This window comes from Dunckerocampus dactyliophorus, chromosome 19 (assembly GCF_027744805.1).
Source record: "Dunckerocampus dactyliophorus isolate RoL2022-P2 chromosome 19, RoL_Ddac_1.1, whole genome shotgun sequence".
Lineage (NCBI taxonomy): Eukaryota > Metazoa > Chordata > Actinopteri > Syngnathiformes > Syngnathidae > Dunckerocampus > Dunckerocampus dactyliophorus.
The window spans coordinates 14,278,790-14,295,226 of NC_072837.1; the positions used below are offsets into that span (position 1 = coordinate 14,278,790).

General features: G+C 48.0%; 2 protein-coding genes across 2 annotated transcripts; one reads left to right on the top strand and one right to left on the bottom strand.

Moving 5' to 3' along the window:
- Nucleotides 1–5,588: 5,588 nt before the first annotated feature.
- txlnba (taxilin beta a) lies at nt 5,589–11,904 on the top strand. The gene is made up of 11 exons (XM_054762364.1): nt 5,589–5,637; nt 6,078–6,225; nt 6,312–6,357; nt 8,201–8,289; nt 8,360–8,488; nt 8,559–8,753; nt 8,823–8,942; nt 9,066–9,140; nt 9,463–9,555; nt 9,626–9,721; nt 10,171–11,904. Exons 2-11 carry the CDS (start codon nt 6,091–6,093, stop codon nt 11,011–11,013), a joined length of 1,821 nt encoding a protein of 606 aa, XP_054618339.1. The 5' UTR covers nt 5,589–5,637; nt 6,078–6,090; the 3' UTR covers nt 11,014–11,904.
- slc35d3 (solute carrier family 35 member D3) lies at nt 11,718–16,426 on the bottom strand. Its single transcript, XM_054762365.1, has 4 exons — nt 16,078–16,426; nt 14,557–14,767; nt 13,520–13,677; nt 11,718–13,435 (listed from the first exon to the last, which is right to left on the bottom strand). The coding sequence occupies exons 1-4, from the start codon at nt 16,300–16,302 to the stop codon at nt 12,758–12,760; spliced, it is 1,272 nt and encodes a 423-aa protein (XP_054618340.1). The 5' UTR covers nt 16,303–16,426; the 3' UTR covers nt 11,718–12,757.
- Nucleotides 16,427–16,437: the final 11 nt, after the last annotated feature.

Genomic DNA, 16,437 nt, shown 5'->3' on the forward strand with positions numbered 1-16,437 from the left:
CAAAGGTTTTATTTTCTTGACATCGTAGCTCAATGCTGCCACCGTGTGGTCATCAAAGAACATCAAAGATCTTCTTCACCTTTGACCTCAACTCTAAAAACAACCCAGGTAACAAATTAACATTCTAAGAATGATATTTGAACGTTCTGATCATATTTCCGAATTGGAATGTTTGCTCCAATGTGTGGAGTCGGAATGTTAGTTGCTAATGTTATGCGAAAACATTGACAGAACGTTTCTAGAATGTTTAACCATTTTATTACAACATTGAAAGTATATTCCCATGCTTATTTTTGCTTACATCTACTTAATTCAGAATGTATGCTAAAACTCAAGCAAATTTCAAATTGAAAGTAAAATTTTCCCATAAGTAATAATGTAAATACAATTAGTCCGTTCCAGAAAGCCCAAAATGTTCACACAAAACGTGTCTTTATAGTTTGACATGCAGAAAACACTTATAAATACATATAAATACATAGAAATGATGAATGAAAGGGATACATGAACATTTAAGGCTACTTTTACCTTTAATGAAGACATGATTGTTGCCAAAGACACGACGTGGTCGTGAGATCAACACGGACGCCCCCTTTGTGTTTTGCTGTGAGTTATTGCTCGATTTTCATAGTGTTCCTCACTCACCTCCATTCTCTGCCTTCCTTTGCTTTTCACTGCGATATAAATGAGCCAAAATGAAGCCAAAGAATGTTACAAGTCCCAGAATTTTGATAAAGAAAGTGAAAATCACGATTGAAGTCAAGAAATAACTCATAGCAAAACACCAAGGCAGTGTCTGTGTTGATCTTGCCACCTCATCATGTCTTTGACAACAATCCCATCTTCAATGAAGGTAAACGTAACCTTAAATGTTCATTTATCCATTTCACACATCATCTATATGTATTTAGAATTTTTATGCATGTGTTTTCTGTTAACATTCTTGAGACTTGTGGCATTAACTGTTAGTTAGCAAAGAACTATAGAGTCAACCAATGATGACATCATAGATGGGGCGCTGGAGCTGACTTCCACTTCCTTTTTCCATGTATTACCAAGCTAACTGTCACGATCGGGTTGCGGATGTCGAGTGCTTGACCCCCAGTATGCATAGACGGAGGCGGCAGTGTGCAAATAAAAAATATTTTATGATGCACGAACAGGTGCAGCTACTCACAACGGAACGTAACAGCACATGTGAGGTGACTAGAGGCAGCGTCGTACTCGAGGCGGTGCTGGGCTTTTAAACCCCACTAATGTCAATTGCCTACAGGTGCGTAGCAACCACCTGGGGTGACGCGGCTGCAGATTCCTCCCAGCCGGAAGTGCAGCCCGGCAAAGTAAGGGTCAAAACATGACACTAACAGGCTGCTAACAAGGTCGTTTTGTGATAAAAAATACATTAAGAACACAGTTAGCCTTGTGCAGTGTATTAATAACACAAGATGTGTGCCATATTGTACGCTAATGGGAAGAGGTAAGCAAACCAAGGCAACATTTTCAACATTAAACACACTCAAGCCGTATGCTAACAGAGGTTCCACTGTACACTAGGTCCCCAACTTACGAACATCCGACTAGCGAACATTCGCGGATACGAACACAAGCAGACTGGTCTATATTTTATTTTATTTTGCCTTGTAGTCGTTCAATCAGTATTTATACTGCTACTGTACATGCTTGACCAGCAGAGGGCACTGTGACACTGCTAATGGGACCAACAGAGGCAGCGTTAGACGCTGGGGGGATAAAGCTAAATGGAAAGCTAAATTGTAGCTGTATGATACAACCTGGACAGAGCGTGTGATTAAAGTTTATGAAGAGTTAATAGGCCTGCTTAATTCTACACCACCCACAGAACACTACCTCTTTTAGAAGAGTCTAATGATGGCGACCATTTGTCCTTTTTTTCAATATCTCCTCCTCCAACTCCACCACAACGACGTATGCTCGACCACTCCTCTTCAAAGGTAAATAACATTTATCATTACGTATTATTATATCATTTTTATTATTGTTTTTTTCATTAATTATCCTAGTTTAATATTACTACTGCATCCAAACTCATATTTACATACATACACATATACTGTATATGTATACACGTACATGTAGTACCTATATCATTGGTAATATTACCTTTTCCCCTACTTAAGAACAATTCGACATAAGAACGATCATCTGGAACCAATTGTGTTCGTACGTTGGGGACCTGGTGTATACCATTAATGGAAACAACAAGGTTACTGGTATCTTGTGTTCTTTTACAACAACAAAATCCCAAACCTTTGCTCTGAACTTTTAGGATAAAGAAAGTTTCTGAAACACTCCAAATGTATTTCTTCACTTTCTCTCAGTATCTGAGGTTGATAGTGTAAATGAATCCCATGAGTAACAGACGAGCCTTTGACACGCATTGATAGACATTAAAAACCTCCATTACATCCTTGACAAAGGACACCGGGAGAGGGCCTTTTTGTTCTTCCTTTTCAAGGAAGACACAGATCTTCAATCTAGCATACTCTTCTTGCAGCGATTCAGTGACAATATCCTATAAATACATGAATACATAAAAATATTTTGTCCACGTTCATTGTGCTCTATATTTACTTCCTGGGTAGGTCAGAGTGGATCGAAATTGTTTAAGTTGCCTCAAATATTTCTCAGGTTGATACACTTATATTCCACACATTGAGTAATATCAGCAATTATCATAGATTCAGTCAAATTTTACAAAGGTATAGGTGGGCTTTCCAACAACGTAGTGGTATGAGTTAGCTTTAGGGCTATGCATGTCTATTTCTGTACAGTGGAACCTTGGTTAGCATCCGCCCCGGTTTGCATTATTCGGTTAAAGGGATAGTTGGGATTTAGTGACATGAAGTTGTATGACATTCTCATCAGCAGTGTAGTACATTAACAGCAACTTCCCCCTAAGTCCAGTTCTGCTCGGAACATAGTTCCAGGTAGTCGCTGGGGACACACAAGTAAGGAGTTTGGCTTCTCAAAACAATCTGCGTTCAAAAGAGTAATAGATTTGCATCACAAAAATGCCTCCTCAAAAAAAATCAGACCTCACAAATCGCCTCACGCAGTAACCCTGCGCATTGTCACCTGTCCATTCTTGTGCATGTGATGAAGATGTTCGGGTCACATTTACGTGGCCTGTATGTAATGCAACTGGCACCAGGACACCGTAGGCCGCACTTCCATGTTTGACTTTGTGGTCATATCATCGCACTTGCGGCCATATGTTTTGGACAGTCGGGTGAAGAGAGGGGAGGAGCTGTCAATTGATCACCACCTGGTGGTAAGTTGGCGCCGATGGTGGGGGAGGATGCCGGTCAGACCTGGCAGGCCCAAATGCATTGTGAGGGTCTGCTGGGAACGACTGGCAGAGTCCACTGTCAGGGGGAGTTTCAACTCCCACCTCCGGGAGAGCTTCAACCATGTTCCAAGAGAGGTGGCGGACATTGAGTCTGAATGGGCCATGTTCCGTGCCTCCATTGTGGAGGTAGCTGATCGCAGCTGTGGCCATAAGGTGGTCGGTGCCTGTCGTGGCGGTAATCCCAGAACCCCTTGGTGGACACCAGTGGTGAGGGATGTGTCAAGATGAAGAGGGAGTCCTATCGGGCCTCATGGGACTCCAGAAGCAGCTGACAGGTAACGGCAGGCCAAGCGGTCTGCGGCTCTGGCAGTTGCTGAGGCAAAAACTCGGACATGGGAGGAGTTCGGAGAAACCATGGAGAACAACTTCCAGACGGCTTCGAAGAGAGTCTGGACCACCATTCGGCGTCTCAGGAGGGGGAAGCAGTGCACAGTCAACACCGTGTATAGTGTTGATGGTGTGCTGCTGACCTCGACTCGGGATGTTGTGGATCGGTGGAAAGAATACTTCAAAGACCTCTTCAATCCCACTGACACGTTTTCCTATGAGGAAGCAGAGCCTGGGGACTCCACGGTGGGCTCTCCTATCTCTGGGGCTGAGGTTGCTGAGATTGTCAAAAAACTCCTCGGTGGCAGGGCCTCGGGGGTGGATGGGATCCGCCCGGAGTTCCTTAAGGTCCTGGATGCTGTAGGCGTGTCTTGGTTGCCACAACTCTGCAGCATCGCATGGACATCGGGGCAGTACCTCTGGATTGGCAGACCGGGGTGGTGGTCCCCCTTTTTAAGAAAGGGGACCGGATGGTGTGTTCCAACTATCGTGGAATCACACTCCTCAGCCTCTCTGGTAAGGTTGAATCTCGGATTCAGGACTGTGGACCAGCTTTACACTCTCAGAACGGTCGTTGAGGGTGCATGGGAGTTTGCCCAACCAGTCTACATGTGTTTTGTGGACTTGGAGAAGGCATTCGACCGTGTTCCTTGAGGAATTCTGTGGGAAGTACTCCAGGAGTATGGGGTACCGGACCACCTAATTCAGGTGGTTCGTTCTCTGTATGACTGGTGTCAGAGTTTGGTTCGCATTGCCGGCAATAAGTCTGACCCGTTTCCAGTGAGGGTTGGACTCCGCCAGGGCTGCTTTTTGTCACCGATTCTGTTCATTATTTTTTTGGACAGAATTTCTAGCTGCAGCCAGGGCATTGAGGGGTTCCGGTTTGGTGGATACAGGATTGAGTCTCTGCTTTTTGCAGATGATGTGGTCCTGCTGGCTTCATCGAGCCGTGAACTTCAACTTTCACTGGATCGGTTCAGTGTGAAGCGGCCAGGATGAGTATGAGCACCTCCAAGTCCGAGTCCATGGTCTTTGCCTGGAAAAGGGGGGAGTGCCATCTCCGGGGATGAATTCTGCCCCCAGTGGAGGAGTTTAGGTACTTTGGGGTCTTGTTCACAAGGGAGGGAAGGATGGAACGCGAGATCGACAGAGAATTGGTGCGGCGTCTGCAGTGATGTGGACTCTACATCGGTCTGTTGTGGTGAAGAGAGAGCTAAGCCGAAAGACAAAGCTCTCAATTTACTGGTCGATCCGGTCATGAGCTTTGGGTAGTGACCGAAATGACAAGATCGCGGGTACAAGCGGCCGAAATGAGTTTTCTCCGTAGGGCGGCTAGAGTTAAGGTGAGAAGCACTGTCATCCGGGAGAGACTCGGAGGAGAAGCGCTACTCCTCCGCATTGAGAGGAGCCAGATGAGGTGACTTGGGCATCTCGTCAGGATGCCTCCCTGGGGAGGTGTTCAGGGCAAGTCCGACCGGTAGGAGGCCTCGGGGAAGACCCAGGACACGTTGGGGAGACTATGTTTCCCAACTGGCCTGGGAACGCCTCGGGATCCGCCGGGAGGAGCTGGACGAAGTGGCCGGGGAGAGGAAAATCTGGGCCTCCCTGCTTAGGCTGCTGCCCCCGCGACCCGATCTCGGATAAGCGGTAGAAGATGGATGGATGGATATGTGTATATATGTATTGTATGTATATATACTGTATGTGTTGAACATTGCGGGAACAATAGGAGAATGTTATTTTAACGTTCGTTGTTACTTGGGAAGCCCTCTGTTTACCCTTTCACCCCGGGCTGTGAGTCAGCGATGATGTCGGCATGTGGGCGGGTCCTCTGGTCTATTTTTGGGGGTTCAGCTGTCCACTTCATCTTCATCTTCCTCCTCTTCCTCCTGTTTGCTTGCGCTCTTTGTCAGCTCCGTCCGGTAAGAAATCTTGTCTTACTTCATCTTTGCTAACTTGATCTTAATTATTGATCATTTCATTACTTTCATCATTTTCAAAGCAACTTATTGACAATCAAAGTTGATTAAGTGATTAAGAGATCACATTTTATTGGCCAGAACTGACACTGGGAGGAGCCTAAAGTTAGTGTTCACTTTTATCCAACTTATTTATTAATTTGTGTGTTTAACAGTGTACTGCGTTAATTTCTAAATATATTACATTAGTGTGTGTGTGTGTGTGTGTGCGTGTGTGCGTGTGCATGCGTCAGCTAGCTAAAGTTAAAGCAAACAGCTGCAGCTGTCGCGTTTCTTAATTTAACTCGTGACTCATCAGCCGCCATCTTGGCTCCAATGTCACTGCTTAGCGTGTTAGCGTTTTAGCACAAGATGATGATGAGATGCGTCTGGTTGCTTGCCAGCGCACTTGTGACGATGGAGACGACAGCGAAAGCAGCTGAGCTGTTGATGTCCCCCCAGCATGACGATATCACAGAAGTCGCCACCCCCTGCGACCCCATGGAGGAGTTCCGCAGGCGACTGCAAGAGATCATCAGTGCCAACGCTCAGGTTAGGATATAGCTCACCCACACCTGTTAGCATCATGTGTGTTAGCATCACCTGTGTTGCTCACTTGGCATGCTTGCATGTTATAGGCTGACGAGGAGCCACACAATGACGACAGCGTGAATGTGGAATCAGGTGAGGTCATGTGACATGTCATAACAACTTTCATATTCATCTGTTCCCGGGTCAAACTGTGGCCATCCTATATTTATGTAGTGGTTACGAGTACACGTTAGTGATGTCAGTGATGTTAGTACATGTTGAAATGCAATTAGTGTTAATGTAGTGGTTCCCATAAAAAGTGTTAATGTAGTACAGTAAGTGTTAATGTGGTGGTTCGTCTAACAAGTATAAAAAGTGCTAATGCAGTGGTTCCTCTAACAAGTGAAAAAAAGTGTCAATGTCGGGGTTCCTGTAAAAAAATGCAATAAGTGTTAATGTAGTGGTTCCTCTAACAAGTGTAAATAGTGTTAATGTAGTGGTTGCTGTAAAAAATGCAACACGTGTTATATGTAGTGGTTACCATAAAAAGTGTTAATGTAGTAAGTGTTAATGTAGTGGTTTCTGTAAAAAGTGGTATCGCTCTAATGTAGTGGTTACTGAAAAAAGTGTTAATGTAGTGGTTCCTGTAAAAAATGCAATAAGTGTTAATGTAGTGGTTCCCATAAAAAGTGCTAATGTAGTAAGTGTTAATGTAGTGGTTCCCCTAACAAGAGTAAAAAGTGTTAATGTAGTGGTTCCTGTAACAAGTGATAAAAGTGTCAATGTAATGGTTCCTGTAAAAAATGCATACGTGTTAATGTAGTGGTTCCCATAAAAAGTGTTAATGTAGTTAGTGTTAAAGTAGTGGCTGATGTAAAAAGTGTAAAAAAAGAGTGTTAATGTAGTGCTTGATGTAAAAGGTATTCAAATGTGTTTATGTAGTGGTTCCTGTAAAAAGTGTAGTGAGTGTTAATGTAGTGGTTCCTGTGAAGTGTAAAAAGTGCAGCGGGGTCGGCAACCCGCAGCTCGGGAGCCACTGCAGCGACTCTTCAGCCTTGAGGCTCCCTTCGCCGAGCGCGGTGATATTTTTCAACACCGAAGTAGGGGACGTGTGCATTTTTTAAAAACATGTGAAATGTCAAACTCACCGCAAGTCCGTGAACGCATCTAGACTGCCTTCTGATTGCTGACTGCTTGGATGAGCAAGGGAGGGGGAGGTCGGCTCGTGTATGCGCTGAGTCTCACTGCACGGGAGAGAAGAAAAGGTGAGGGAGTTCTGACTTGAGTCTGAAGTAAGTTCCTGAGTAAAATAAAACTATGTAATCAACCAGAACATAGCAATATGTGCGCTGTAGCTATGTGCTAATTGCAGAGGCAGACAGTGTGCCACGGGAGCTGACTGTCCACCCACTGCTTGTGACTGCTGTGAGGCGGGGCAGACGTCTCGGCAGCACCCGCGGAACAAGATGTGTTTTCACTCAATCAATCGGCCACCGCTCAGTATCGGCCGAGTTCCGTGAAAAAGCACGGTGTCGGTATACAGTATGCCAATACTTGCTTTCCAACGCCGATCATCTTCGTCGATCAGTTCCGCCCCCATTGCAGCAGCCAGCCTATAGCGACCGTCTTCCGCCCACTTTGCCTTCTCAAAGCCAAAACAAACATGTCTGCCGTGTGAGAGTGATTGCACCCTGCAAAACATGCCACGACAAATATCTCGCCGGGGTGGCGCCTTAAAGCTTTAGTTTGGTGCGGCATTTGGGTGACGGGCACTTGACAGGATGTGGTGAGTTTTTGCTGCTCGCAATGTGATCATCGGGGGACACGCGCCCGTGTCTCTAGGTCTAGGTCTAGCCCGAAAAGTGGTCGGAGTCATCGGCGGAGGACTCCGGGAAAATGGCTCTGTCGATATTAAAGGTTGCCGACCCCTGATTCTAGTGGTTCCTGGAAAAAGTGTTGATTTAAAAGGGTAATGATGTCGTGGTTGTTGTTGCAGAGTATTCTCGGTTGGCGACCAGTCTGAGTGAGGGGGCGTGGTCTCCTGAGGACAAACTAGAACACTTGATGAGGAAACACGCTGAGCTGGTAATTTTTTACTTCTTTCATTTCTACATCATGTAAAACTTCTCACCTGTGTGTCTGTTTGTGTGTGTAGTTGTTGTGTAGGCGTGGCGATGAGAAAGAGCTTGAGGTGCTACGTTACAACGTTAGCGTCCTGCAGGGCGAGCGACGGCAGCTGGAGAGATTGTGCACGGAAGTGCAACATTACTACAACACACTCAGGGTGCCACTCACACACACCCCCCCCCAACACACACGACACCACCTTAGCACGCTAACAGAGCTCCCCCCAGGAGGAGGCGCTGGTGCGCTGCAAGGAGGATGAGGAGAAGAGGAAGGAGATGACGAGTCACTTCCAGAAGGTTCTGAGTGAGATCCAGATGCAGATCGAGCAGCACAGCGCTCGCAACGCCAAACTGTGCGGAGAGAACGCCAACCTCAGCGACAAACTACACAAACTGCTGGAGCAGTGCGAGCGCAGGGACGAGGTAAGGTGGTGGGGTTCTTCCCGGGACCATGAAGATCATCCCAGCGTGTGCGTGCGTGTGTGTGTGCAGAGTCTGCAGAAGATCAACCGCCATCGTGACCTCCAGCAGCAGCTGACGGAAGCCAAGCTGGAGCAGGCCAACGCGCTGCTGGCCGAGGCTCAAGAGAAACACCAGCGGGAGAAGGAATACGTGAGTGCCCCCTGCTGCCGCGTAGGCTTCACTACACCACAATCAACTTTAATGCCGCTCATGACCACTGTGCTGCTGCTGTGTCTCCCCCTGGTGGTCGGGCTGCGGCGGTGCACGCTGTAGCTGCTTAGCGAGGCTGTAGACAAAACCAGGAAGTGCTTCGCTATGAAGGAGCAGGAGCTGACCATGAAGAAGAAGGTAAACACCTAACGTCTCTCTGCTCTCCTCACTAGTTACTGCACCAGGCGGCTGAGTGGAAGCTACAGACGCGCACACTCAGCGAGCACGCCGCTATCACCCACGCGCAGGTGAATACTCACGAGCCCCGCCCACTGACCCGACGACACGCCCGCAAAACAGCAAAGAAAAGAAGCATACCAACCACACGTTGGCGCGTCAGACACAGCCGTCACTTGTTGACACCAGGAGACATCGTCTCATACCTTTTTGAATGGGACCAAGAACCTTCTCGAAGCTGATAAATGTCTTTGTCCTTGTCCCTGTCCTTGTCCTCTTCCAGTTGGCCCTCTACTCCAAAAAGTTTGACGAGTTCCAGACCACGTTGGCGAAGAGCAACGAGATCTATGCTCGCTTCAAGCAGGAGATGGACAACGTAGGGCCGTCCTCTACTTTGTGTCCTCCTGTCCTGTCCTTCGTGTTGACATTTCGTCTTCCTGTCTCAGATGTCTGAGAAGATGAAGAAGATGGAGAAAGAGTCCAACGTGTGGAAGTTGAGGTTTGAGAACTGCAACAAGGCTCTGACGGACCTGATTGAAGAGGTGAGTCAAATGACCTCACCTTAGCACATTAGCACGTTAGCATCATGAAGTAGGAGACAAGCTAGCACATGCTTTTAGGACATACAGTAGGTCCTAGCAACACAACTTCATCAAGTCACCCGCTCTCCTCTTCTTGTTCCTCTTCCATTTCCTATTCCTCTTCCCCTTCCTGTTCCTGTGCCTGTTCCTGTTCGACTTCCTGTTTTTCTCTTCCTGTTCCTCTTCCCCTTCCTGTGCCTGTTCCTGTTCGACTTCCTGTTTTTCTCTTCCTGTTCCTCCTCCACTTTCTGTGCCACTTCCATTCACTGTTCCTGTTTCTGTTCCACTTCCTGTTCCTCTTCCCCACGCTGTTCCTGTTTCTGTTCCACTTCCTGTTCCTCTTTCCCATCCTGTTCCTGTTTCTGTTCCACTTCTTGTTTCTCTTCCACTTCCTGTTGCTGTTCATCCAGAGAAGCGAGAAGGGGAAAGAGTACGACGTATTCGTCCTGAAGATACACAAGTTGGAGAAGTTGTGTCGTGCTCTTCAGGAGGAGAGGAAAGTTCTCTACGCTAAGATCAAAGAGGTCCGCCAAGCTAACAACGACCTCTCCTCAAATGTCATGACCGCGTGCGACCTGGACGGAACCGGACCCGCCGCGGTGACACCCGAGGTGGAACTGACAGAGGACATGGAGCGTCTGAGAACGGAGCAAGCCAAGCTGCAGGAATTTGCCGACGCCTTGATGGTGTCCCACAGCGCCGACCGAGAGGACGAAGACGACAATTTGGACCTGGACCAAGACATTGTAGCCTCCGCCTTCACCCACTTCAGTAGCAAAAGTCACCACCAAGATGATGAACACACGTCTGAAGAGACACAACCAGAACCAGCAGTACAATCAGAACCAAAACTACAATCACAAACAAAACCAGAACCAGAAGTACAAACAGAAGCAAAACCAGAACCAGAAACAAAACCAGAACCAGAAGTACAATCAGAAGCAGAACCACAAGTAGAAACAAAACCAGAACCAGAAGCAATACCAGAACCAGAAGTACAACCACAACCTGAAGCAGAATCAAATACAGAAGCAAAACCAGAACCAGAAGTAGAACCACAACCTGAAGCAGAATCAAATACAGAACCAGGACCAGCGGAGGTCCTCAATGAAGCTCCTGAGGTCAAAGAGGTGTCTTTGACTGATGACCTCAAGCAGCCGCCAGAAACTGAGGCCCCGCCCACCTCTGTAGCCACACCCCCTGCAGCCGGCCCCTCCAAGAAGAAGAAGAAGAAGACTGGCAGGAACCTTTAAACGCGTGCGTGTGTTGTTGCTGCAATGTGTGCAAGCGTACACTAGAGGTCAGTGTCTTCTTGCAGAGCACAGTGGATGCAGTTCGTCACTTATACACTAGAGGGAGACAACATTCATTTGAAGTGAACAACGTTTAGTTTCCTAAAAAGAATTTGAAAAAATTAAAACTTGATTCTTTCACTTTTAATTTGGAGTGACGTGACAACTTAATTACAACATCAAACACACAGGGGGCGCTAGCACACCACACTAGACCTGCCTTGTCAGCAAAAACTCATTGCTAGAATAATAATAATATCAATATATGCATTATATTAATTATTTTATTATTAATGATTGTTAATTTATTGAATGGGGGCTGGACAGGACTTCACCTAGAAGTGAATGAAGTCAACAAAAAAAGATGTAGTGTGCTGACGAGAAGGCCTTTATGAACGATCAACACCACCAAGAAGATCAAGAAGGTCAGTTTGTGCAGCGGAACAGGTCAGAGGTCGTCATCATGCTAGAATGTGGCGTGCTGCGGCGGGAGTGACAAGGTAAACGATGCCTATCCTCTCACAGCCGCCATTAAGCTTAAAATGGCGCCATTACGTGCGCGTGGGGTGCACGTGGACACGCTGCAGCAGTAAAGTGCTGAGTCAGCACACACACACACACAAAGCTGAAAGAAGTGAGGTGAACATTTAGATTGTGGTACTTTTGGGTTTATTTTTATCCTTCAACATGCTGCACACAAACACACACAGACACACACGATGTTGATGACGTCCATAAAGATGAGTCCCATTGAAATGATTTGCTTTGGCCGATCAGTCAGCCGCTTAGCGCCCTCCAGTGGCTCAACTTTGTCATTTCATTTTTTTTGGCCAATCATCATAAAGTGTCCCATTTTGTCCAAATGAGTCTTTGTCTTCCGAGTCCTCTAAAAGGAGCTTATTTGTCGAAGTGATCCAGGAGGACTTCCTGCTAGTCATTATCACCTCCAAGTCACGGAGCGAGCGGCGTCCCAGTGAAGCGTGTCTCATGTCTTGGGGACACGCGGCGTCTCTTGTAGCGTTAAATGAAGAAAAAAAAAATCAATATGAGTCAATATGAAGGCTTGACAGCTTTCTATGTTGTTTGTTTATTTGTTACGAGGCCTGAGGCCAGGTGAGTGTGCCCCCATCAGGAGGCCACGCAAACGACACCTTTTCTTCAATACGTTCTACGTGTCGACGTCTGTTAGCGCGCTAGCTGCTAACACGCTCGCTGACATTTGTGGAGCACGGCCACCCACGCTTGTCTCCTTCACCGCTAACTGTTAGCCTCGCGCCTCAGGGGGGCTGGAGGAGGGGTGCAGACAGCCGCTGTGTTGAGATCACGACGTCTTGTAACTTCATGTTACTTCCTGTCAGCGTCAAACTAAAAGTTCCTGAGGAACCAACAGGACGTTGTGGTCCTGTTGAACACGCATGCAAGGAGTGCTGATGCTAAGCTAGGCTAACCTCCGAAAACGAGCATCACATGACCACATCAAACATGACAACATGAAACTAATCACACATAAATGAAAGGACATGAGCATCTTAATGGCTAGCGCATGCTAACAAGTGTGTTCTCGGTTACACTCGTTTAGCCTGGTTGTCATTTCTCATGCTACATGGAGGTTAGCGGGCCGCTAACTCGAGGCACATGTGTTAGCTAGCACTGCTAATGCTAACAACCACACAACCTTCACAGGAAGTGCGTCCTGGCCCCGCCCTCAGGGACTCTGCTGCTCCATGTTGGTGATGAGGGGGTCCTTCTTGAAGAAGTGCAGACTTCTGACGGAGCGCCACACGCCCACGTAGTCGCTGGCCGCCCTCCCAGGGGTGGCGCCCTTCTTGTGAAGGTGCTCCCGCTGCATCTCCACAGCGTCCTCGTCCGTCATGACACCTCCTCCACCATCTCCCAGGGTGACCTCCTGGCCCCCGTCCAGCGGAGGTCCCTCATTTTCCAGGTTCTTGTCGTCGGGCGCGCTCTCCTCACCATGGAGCTCGGGCGTCTGTTGATAGGGCTCACCAGGAGGGGGCGCCGTGTCCTTCCCGCCATCCTCCAGGTCCTCGTAGGAGCTCTTCTTCTTGGTCTCGAAGAACTTGACCACGCAGTACGTTATGGAGCCCACCGTGTTGACGATGACTCCGCCCACAAACATGGCAGTGGGCGCCACATCGTTGAAGGCCAGCATGCCCACAGTGATGGTGGCAATGCTCTTGACCACGCCCACAAAGCTGGTGGTGACGGCGGAGTTGATGTAGGTGCAGTGGTAGGTGGTGAAGTTCATGGCGCAGCCAATGAGCACGCTGAAGAAGAAGATGGTGGCCACGCGGGGGTCGCTCCAGCCGGCGTACGACCACATGTTGATGGCGTCCATGGAGATGACGGCGCACACCAGCAGCACCTGCACACACCCACACAGGAGGTGACCTGGACAGGAAGTGAACCCGATGGCCGACGTATGTGCGACGATGTATGTGTGCCTTACGGGAGTGGCCATGATGGCGATGGCGTACTGTGCCGTCAGTGGTCCGTGCTCGCTGTCTGCGCTGGTCTTCTGGATCACAACCAGGTAGGAGGCGTGGATGATGACCGCCAAAACGCCCGTCACGTAACCAAACGGGTCCCCGCTCAGGTCTCCCGCGCCTGATGGACCACAAAGGAACTGGATGAGGGAGATACGAAATTCAACCACGTAATCATCACATAGCCACGCCCCCAAACTACACCTGTGCATGATGATGTCACAACCAGGTGATGATGATGATGCAGATATCATAGGCAGGTGATGTCATACAGGCAATGACGTAACATGCAAGTGATGATGCCGTGCAGGTGGTGATGCCCCAAACAGTGTTCACATGCAGGTGATATCATCTGCAGGTGACGATGTCACAGGCAATGATGTCACAAGCAGCCGGTGATATCATAAACGGGTGATGAATCATGCAAGTGTGATGTCACAAACAGGTGATGATATCATCCAGGTGATGTCATAAAAAGATGTCATCCAGGTGATATCATCACATGCAGGTGATTAAGTTGTGCAGGTGATATCATGTAACTGATGTCATATACAGGTGATGATGTCCTGCAGGTGATATCAGCAGGTAATGATGTCATAAACAGGTAATGATGTCATGCAGGTGATATCAGCAGGTAATTATGTCATAAACAGGTAATGATGTCATGCAGGTGATATCAGCAGGTAATATCATGCGGGTGACGATGTCATAAACAGGTTATGATGTCATGCAGGTGATATCATGCAGATAATGATGCCATGCAGATGATATCACATGCAACTGATATCATCTGCAAGGACGATATCACAGGGCAATGATGTCTCACACGGGTGGTGGTGTTATAAACAGATTTTATCATGCAGGTGATGGCGCCTCCAACAGGTGACGATGTCATGCAGATCGCATACAGCTGATATCATCTGCAAGTATGATGTCACAGGCAGGAGATGATGCCTCAAACGGGTGAACGATGTCATGCAGGCGTGATGTGACGTTTTACCAGCCAGCGCAGCGCCCCCGGTGGTGATGAGCACGGCGGTCACCACACCGGGGGAGGGGATGCCGTTCTTGAGGACACAGACGCCGATGGAGAGCGTGAAGAGGGGCAGGCAGCGCTTGAAGACCACATACATGGGAAGGCTGAGACCCCGCAGAGACCACAAGGTCAGCGTGGATTGCAGCGTGGACAGGATGCACACTGGAGCAAACTCCTGTCGAAGCACAAGCATCACTGCATGGCTCCCCCTACTGGTGCTCACCAGTAGTACCACCCACATGCTTCACTGTACAGTACAATACATCCGCACACGTGCCGCAGCATTCAAGCCAATTTTTGGTCAAAAATTAATATCTTTATAACTTTTTTTTGTCTGAAAATAGGTTGTTTTCCCCGAATGTCATTCACCCTCACACCATCATTCATAAATACCTGACAGTAAAACATAAAATACATCAAACGTACATATGTAGCCTACACAGCACACACACACATATGTAGATGAACGCCCCGTGTGTGTGTGTGTGTGTGTGTGTGTCTTCAGCAGGATTAATGTCCACAGGAAACTGACTTAAACTCTTGGAAGCTTGCAGTGAGGTGAACACAAGTTCATACGTGATCATAAATCATTACTGGAATTCCAACAGGCAGGCCGTGTGGATTTTGTAGACGCGGCTTCTCGAGCCTGCCGAACCACCGGGATAAAGACCGTGACTCCCATCCCAAGTGTTCATGTGCTATCTTACATTATCATTCATTAGTGGCGACTACCTACATACTTCATACTTGAAATGCATTCAATAACCGTGCGAGGCGTATTTAGGTCTTAAACATGGAGTATGTTGCGAGCGAACAATGGCAATTGAAGAGAGAGAAGGGGAGGATTCTGGAGCTGAATCAAATCTTTTACGGGAAATGTTGATTCAAAATCGGACGTCGATGTCAACCTAGGAGGAGAGTTCGGAGGGGGACCAGCGAGGCGTGTCGAAAATAAGACATTTTAAAGTGTGATTAATCAATTACTTGCAGTTTCTCGCCATTCGCCGGAGGGCCTGGAACATAACGCCCGTGAAAAGCGGGGATCTACTGTACATTGTTCACGACTTAATCTTAATCTTACTTACTGTAGCATCCACGCTAACAAGTAGGAAAGGTTGTCATGGTAACATGATGAAATATGATAATGTCGTTTAAGATGTCAACATCTCATTTGCATATTCTTAACGTGAACATCTCAAACACACCGTGCATGTTAGCATGTTATATCACAAATGTAGTGAAAGAATAACTTCAAGTCACGGCTTCCTCACGCGCACGTAGCGATGACAGCTTTTAGTGTTGGCGCTGATCGATCACTCCTCTCAGCATAATCAGTGCCGCTGATTGACAGCTGATCGATTGCTTTGACAATCATCTTAATGAGCTGCCAATCAATCAATCGGCCAGTCATCGAGAGAGCATGAAGTGAAAGCGGAGATGTTGCATCCATGAGGAGAGAAGTTGAGGTAAAGTGTGAGATGTTACCTTGGAGAGGCTGAGGCTGAAGGGGGGGATGGAGACCCTTCCGGTCCTCCTCAGGACCTCCAGGCCGAGCGCGGCCGTGCTGCACGTGCACAGCTGGATGAGCGTGAGGAAGCGGAAGTGCAAGTTGCTGATGAGGAACTTCAGGAGGATGTTCAGCGTGCCCGAGAAGACGCCGTGCGCGACGGCCACGCTGATGCCCAGCAAGCGCCTCCTGAGCACGTCCATGGCCGCGCGCAACTTCTCTTCTGACCAAGGGAGGCGGCGTGCACGGAGCCGGGAAGCGCTGGAGGGGGGGCGGAGAGGGGGCGATGGGATGGGGGACTTTTCCAAAGAAGCGCGCTCACGTCGCTCGCCTACAGC

What these genes read in the sequence shown, in the direction of transcription:
- txlnba (XM_054762364.1), top strand. Translation starts at nt 6,091, where the DNA reads ATGGAGACGACAGCGAAAGCAGCTGAGCTGTTGATGTCCCCCCAGCAT. An exon ending in CAGCGTGAATGTGGAATCAG is followed by an intron (nt 6,358 to 8,200) that starts GTGAGGTCATGT and finishes TTGTTGTTGCAG; the next exon opens with AGTATTCTCGGTTGGCGACC. An exon ending in TCAAGCAGGAGATGGACAAC is followed by an intron (nt 9,556 to 9,625) that starts GTAGGGCCGTCC and finishes TTCCTGTCTCAG; the next exon opens with ATGTCTGAGAAGATGAAGAA.
- slc35d3 (XM_054762365.1), bottom strand. Translation starts at nt 16,302, where the DNA reads ATGGACGTGCTCAGGAGGCGCTTGCTGGGCATCAGCGTGGCCGTCGCG. An exon ending in CGGGGGCGCTGCGCTGGCTG is followed by an intron (nt 13,678 to 14,556) that starts GTAAAACGTCAC and finishes GTGGTCCATCAG; the next exon opens with GCGCGGGAGACCTGAGCGGG. An exon ending in TCGCCATCATGGCCACTCCC is followed by an intron (nt 13,436 to 13,519) that starts GTAAGGCACACA and finishes GGGTGTGTGCAG; the next exon opens with GTGCTGCTGGTGTGCGCCGT.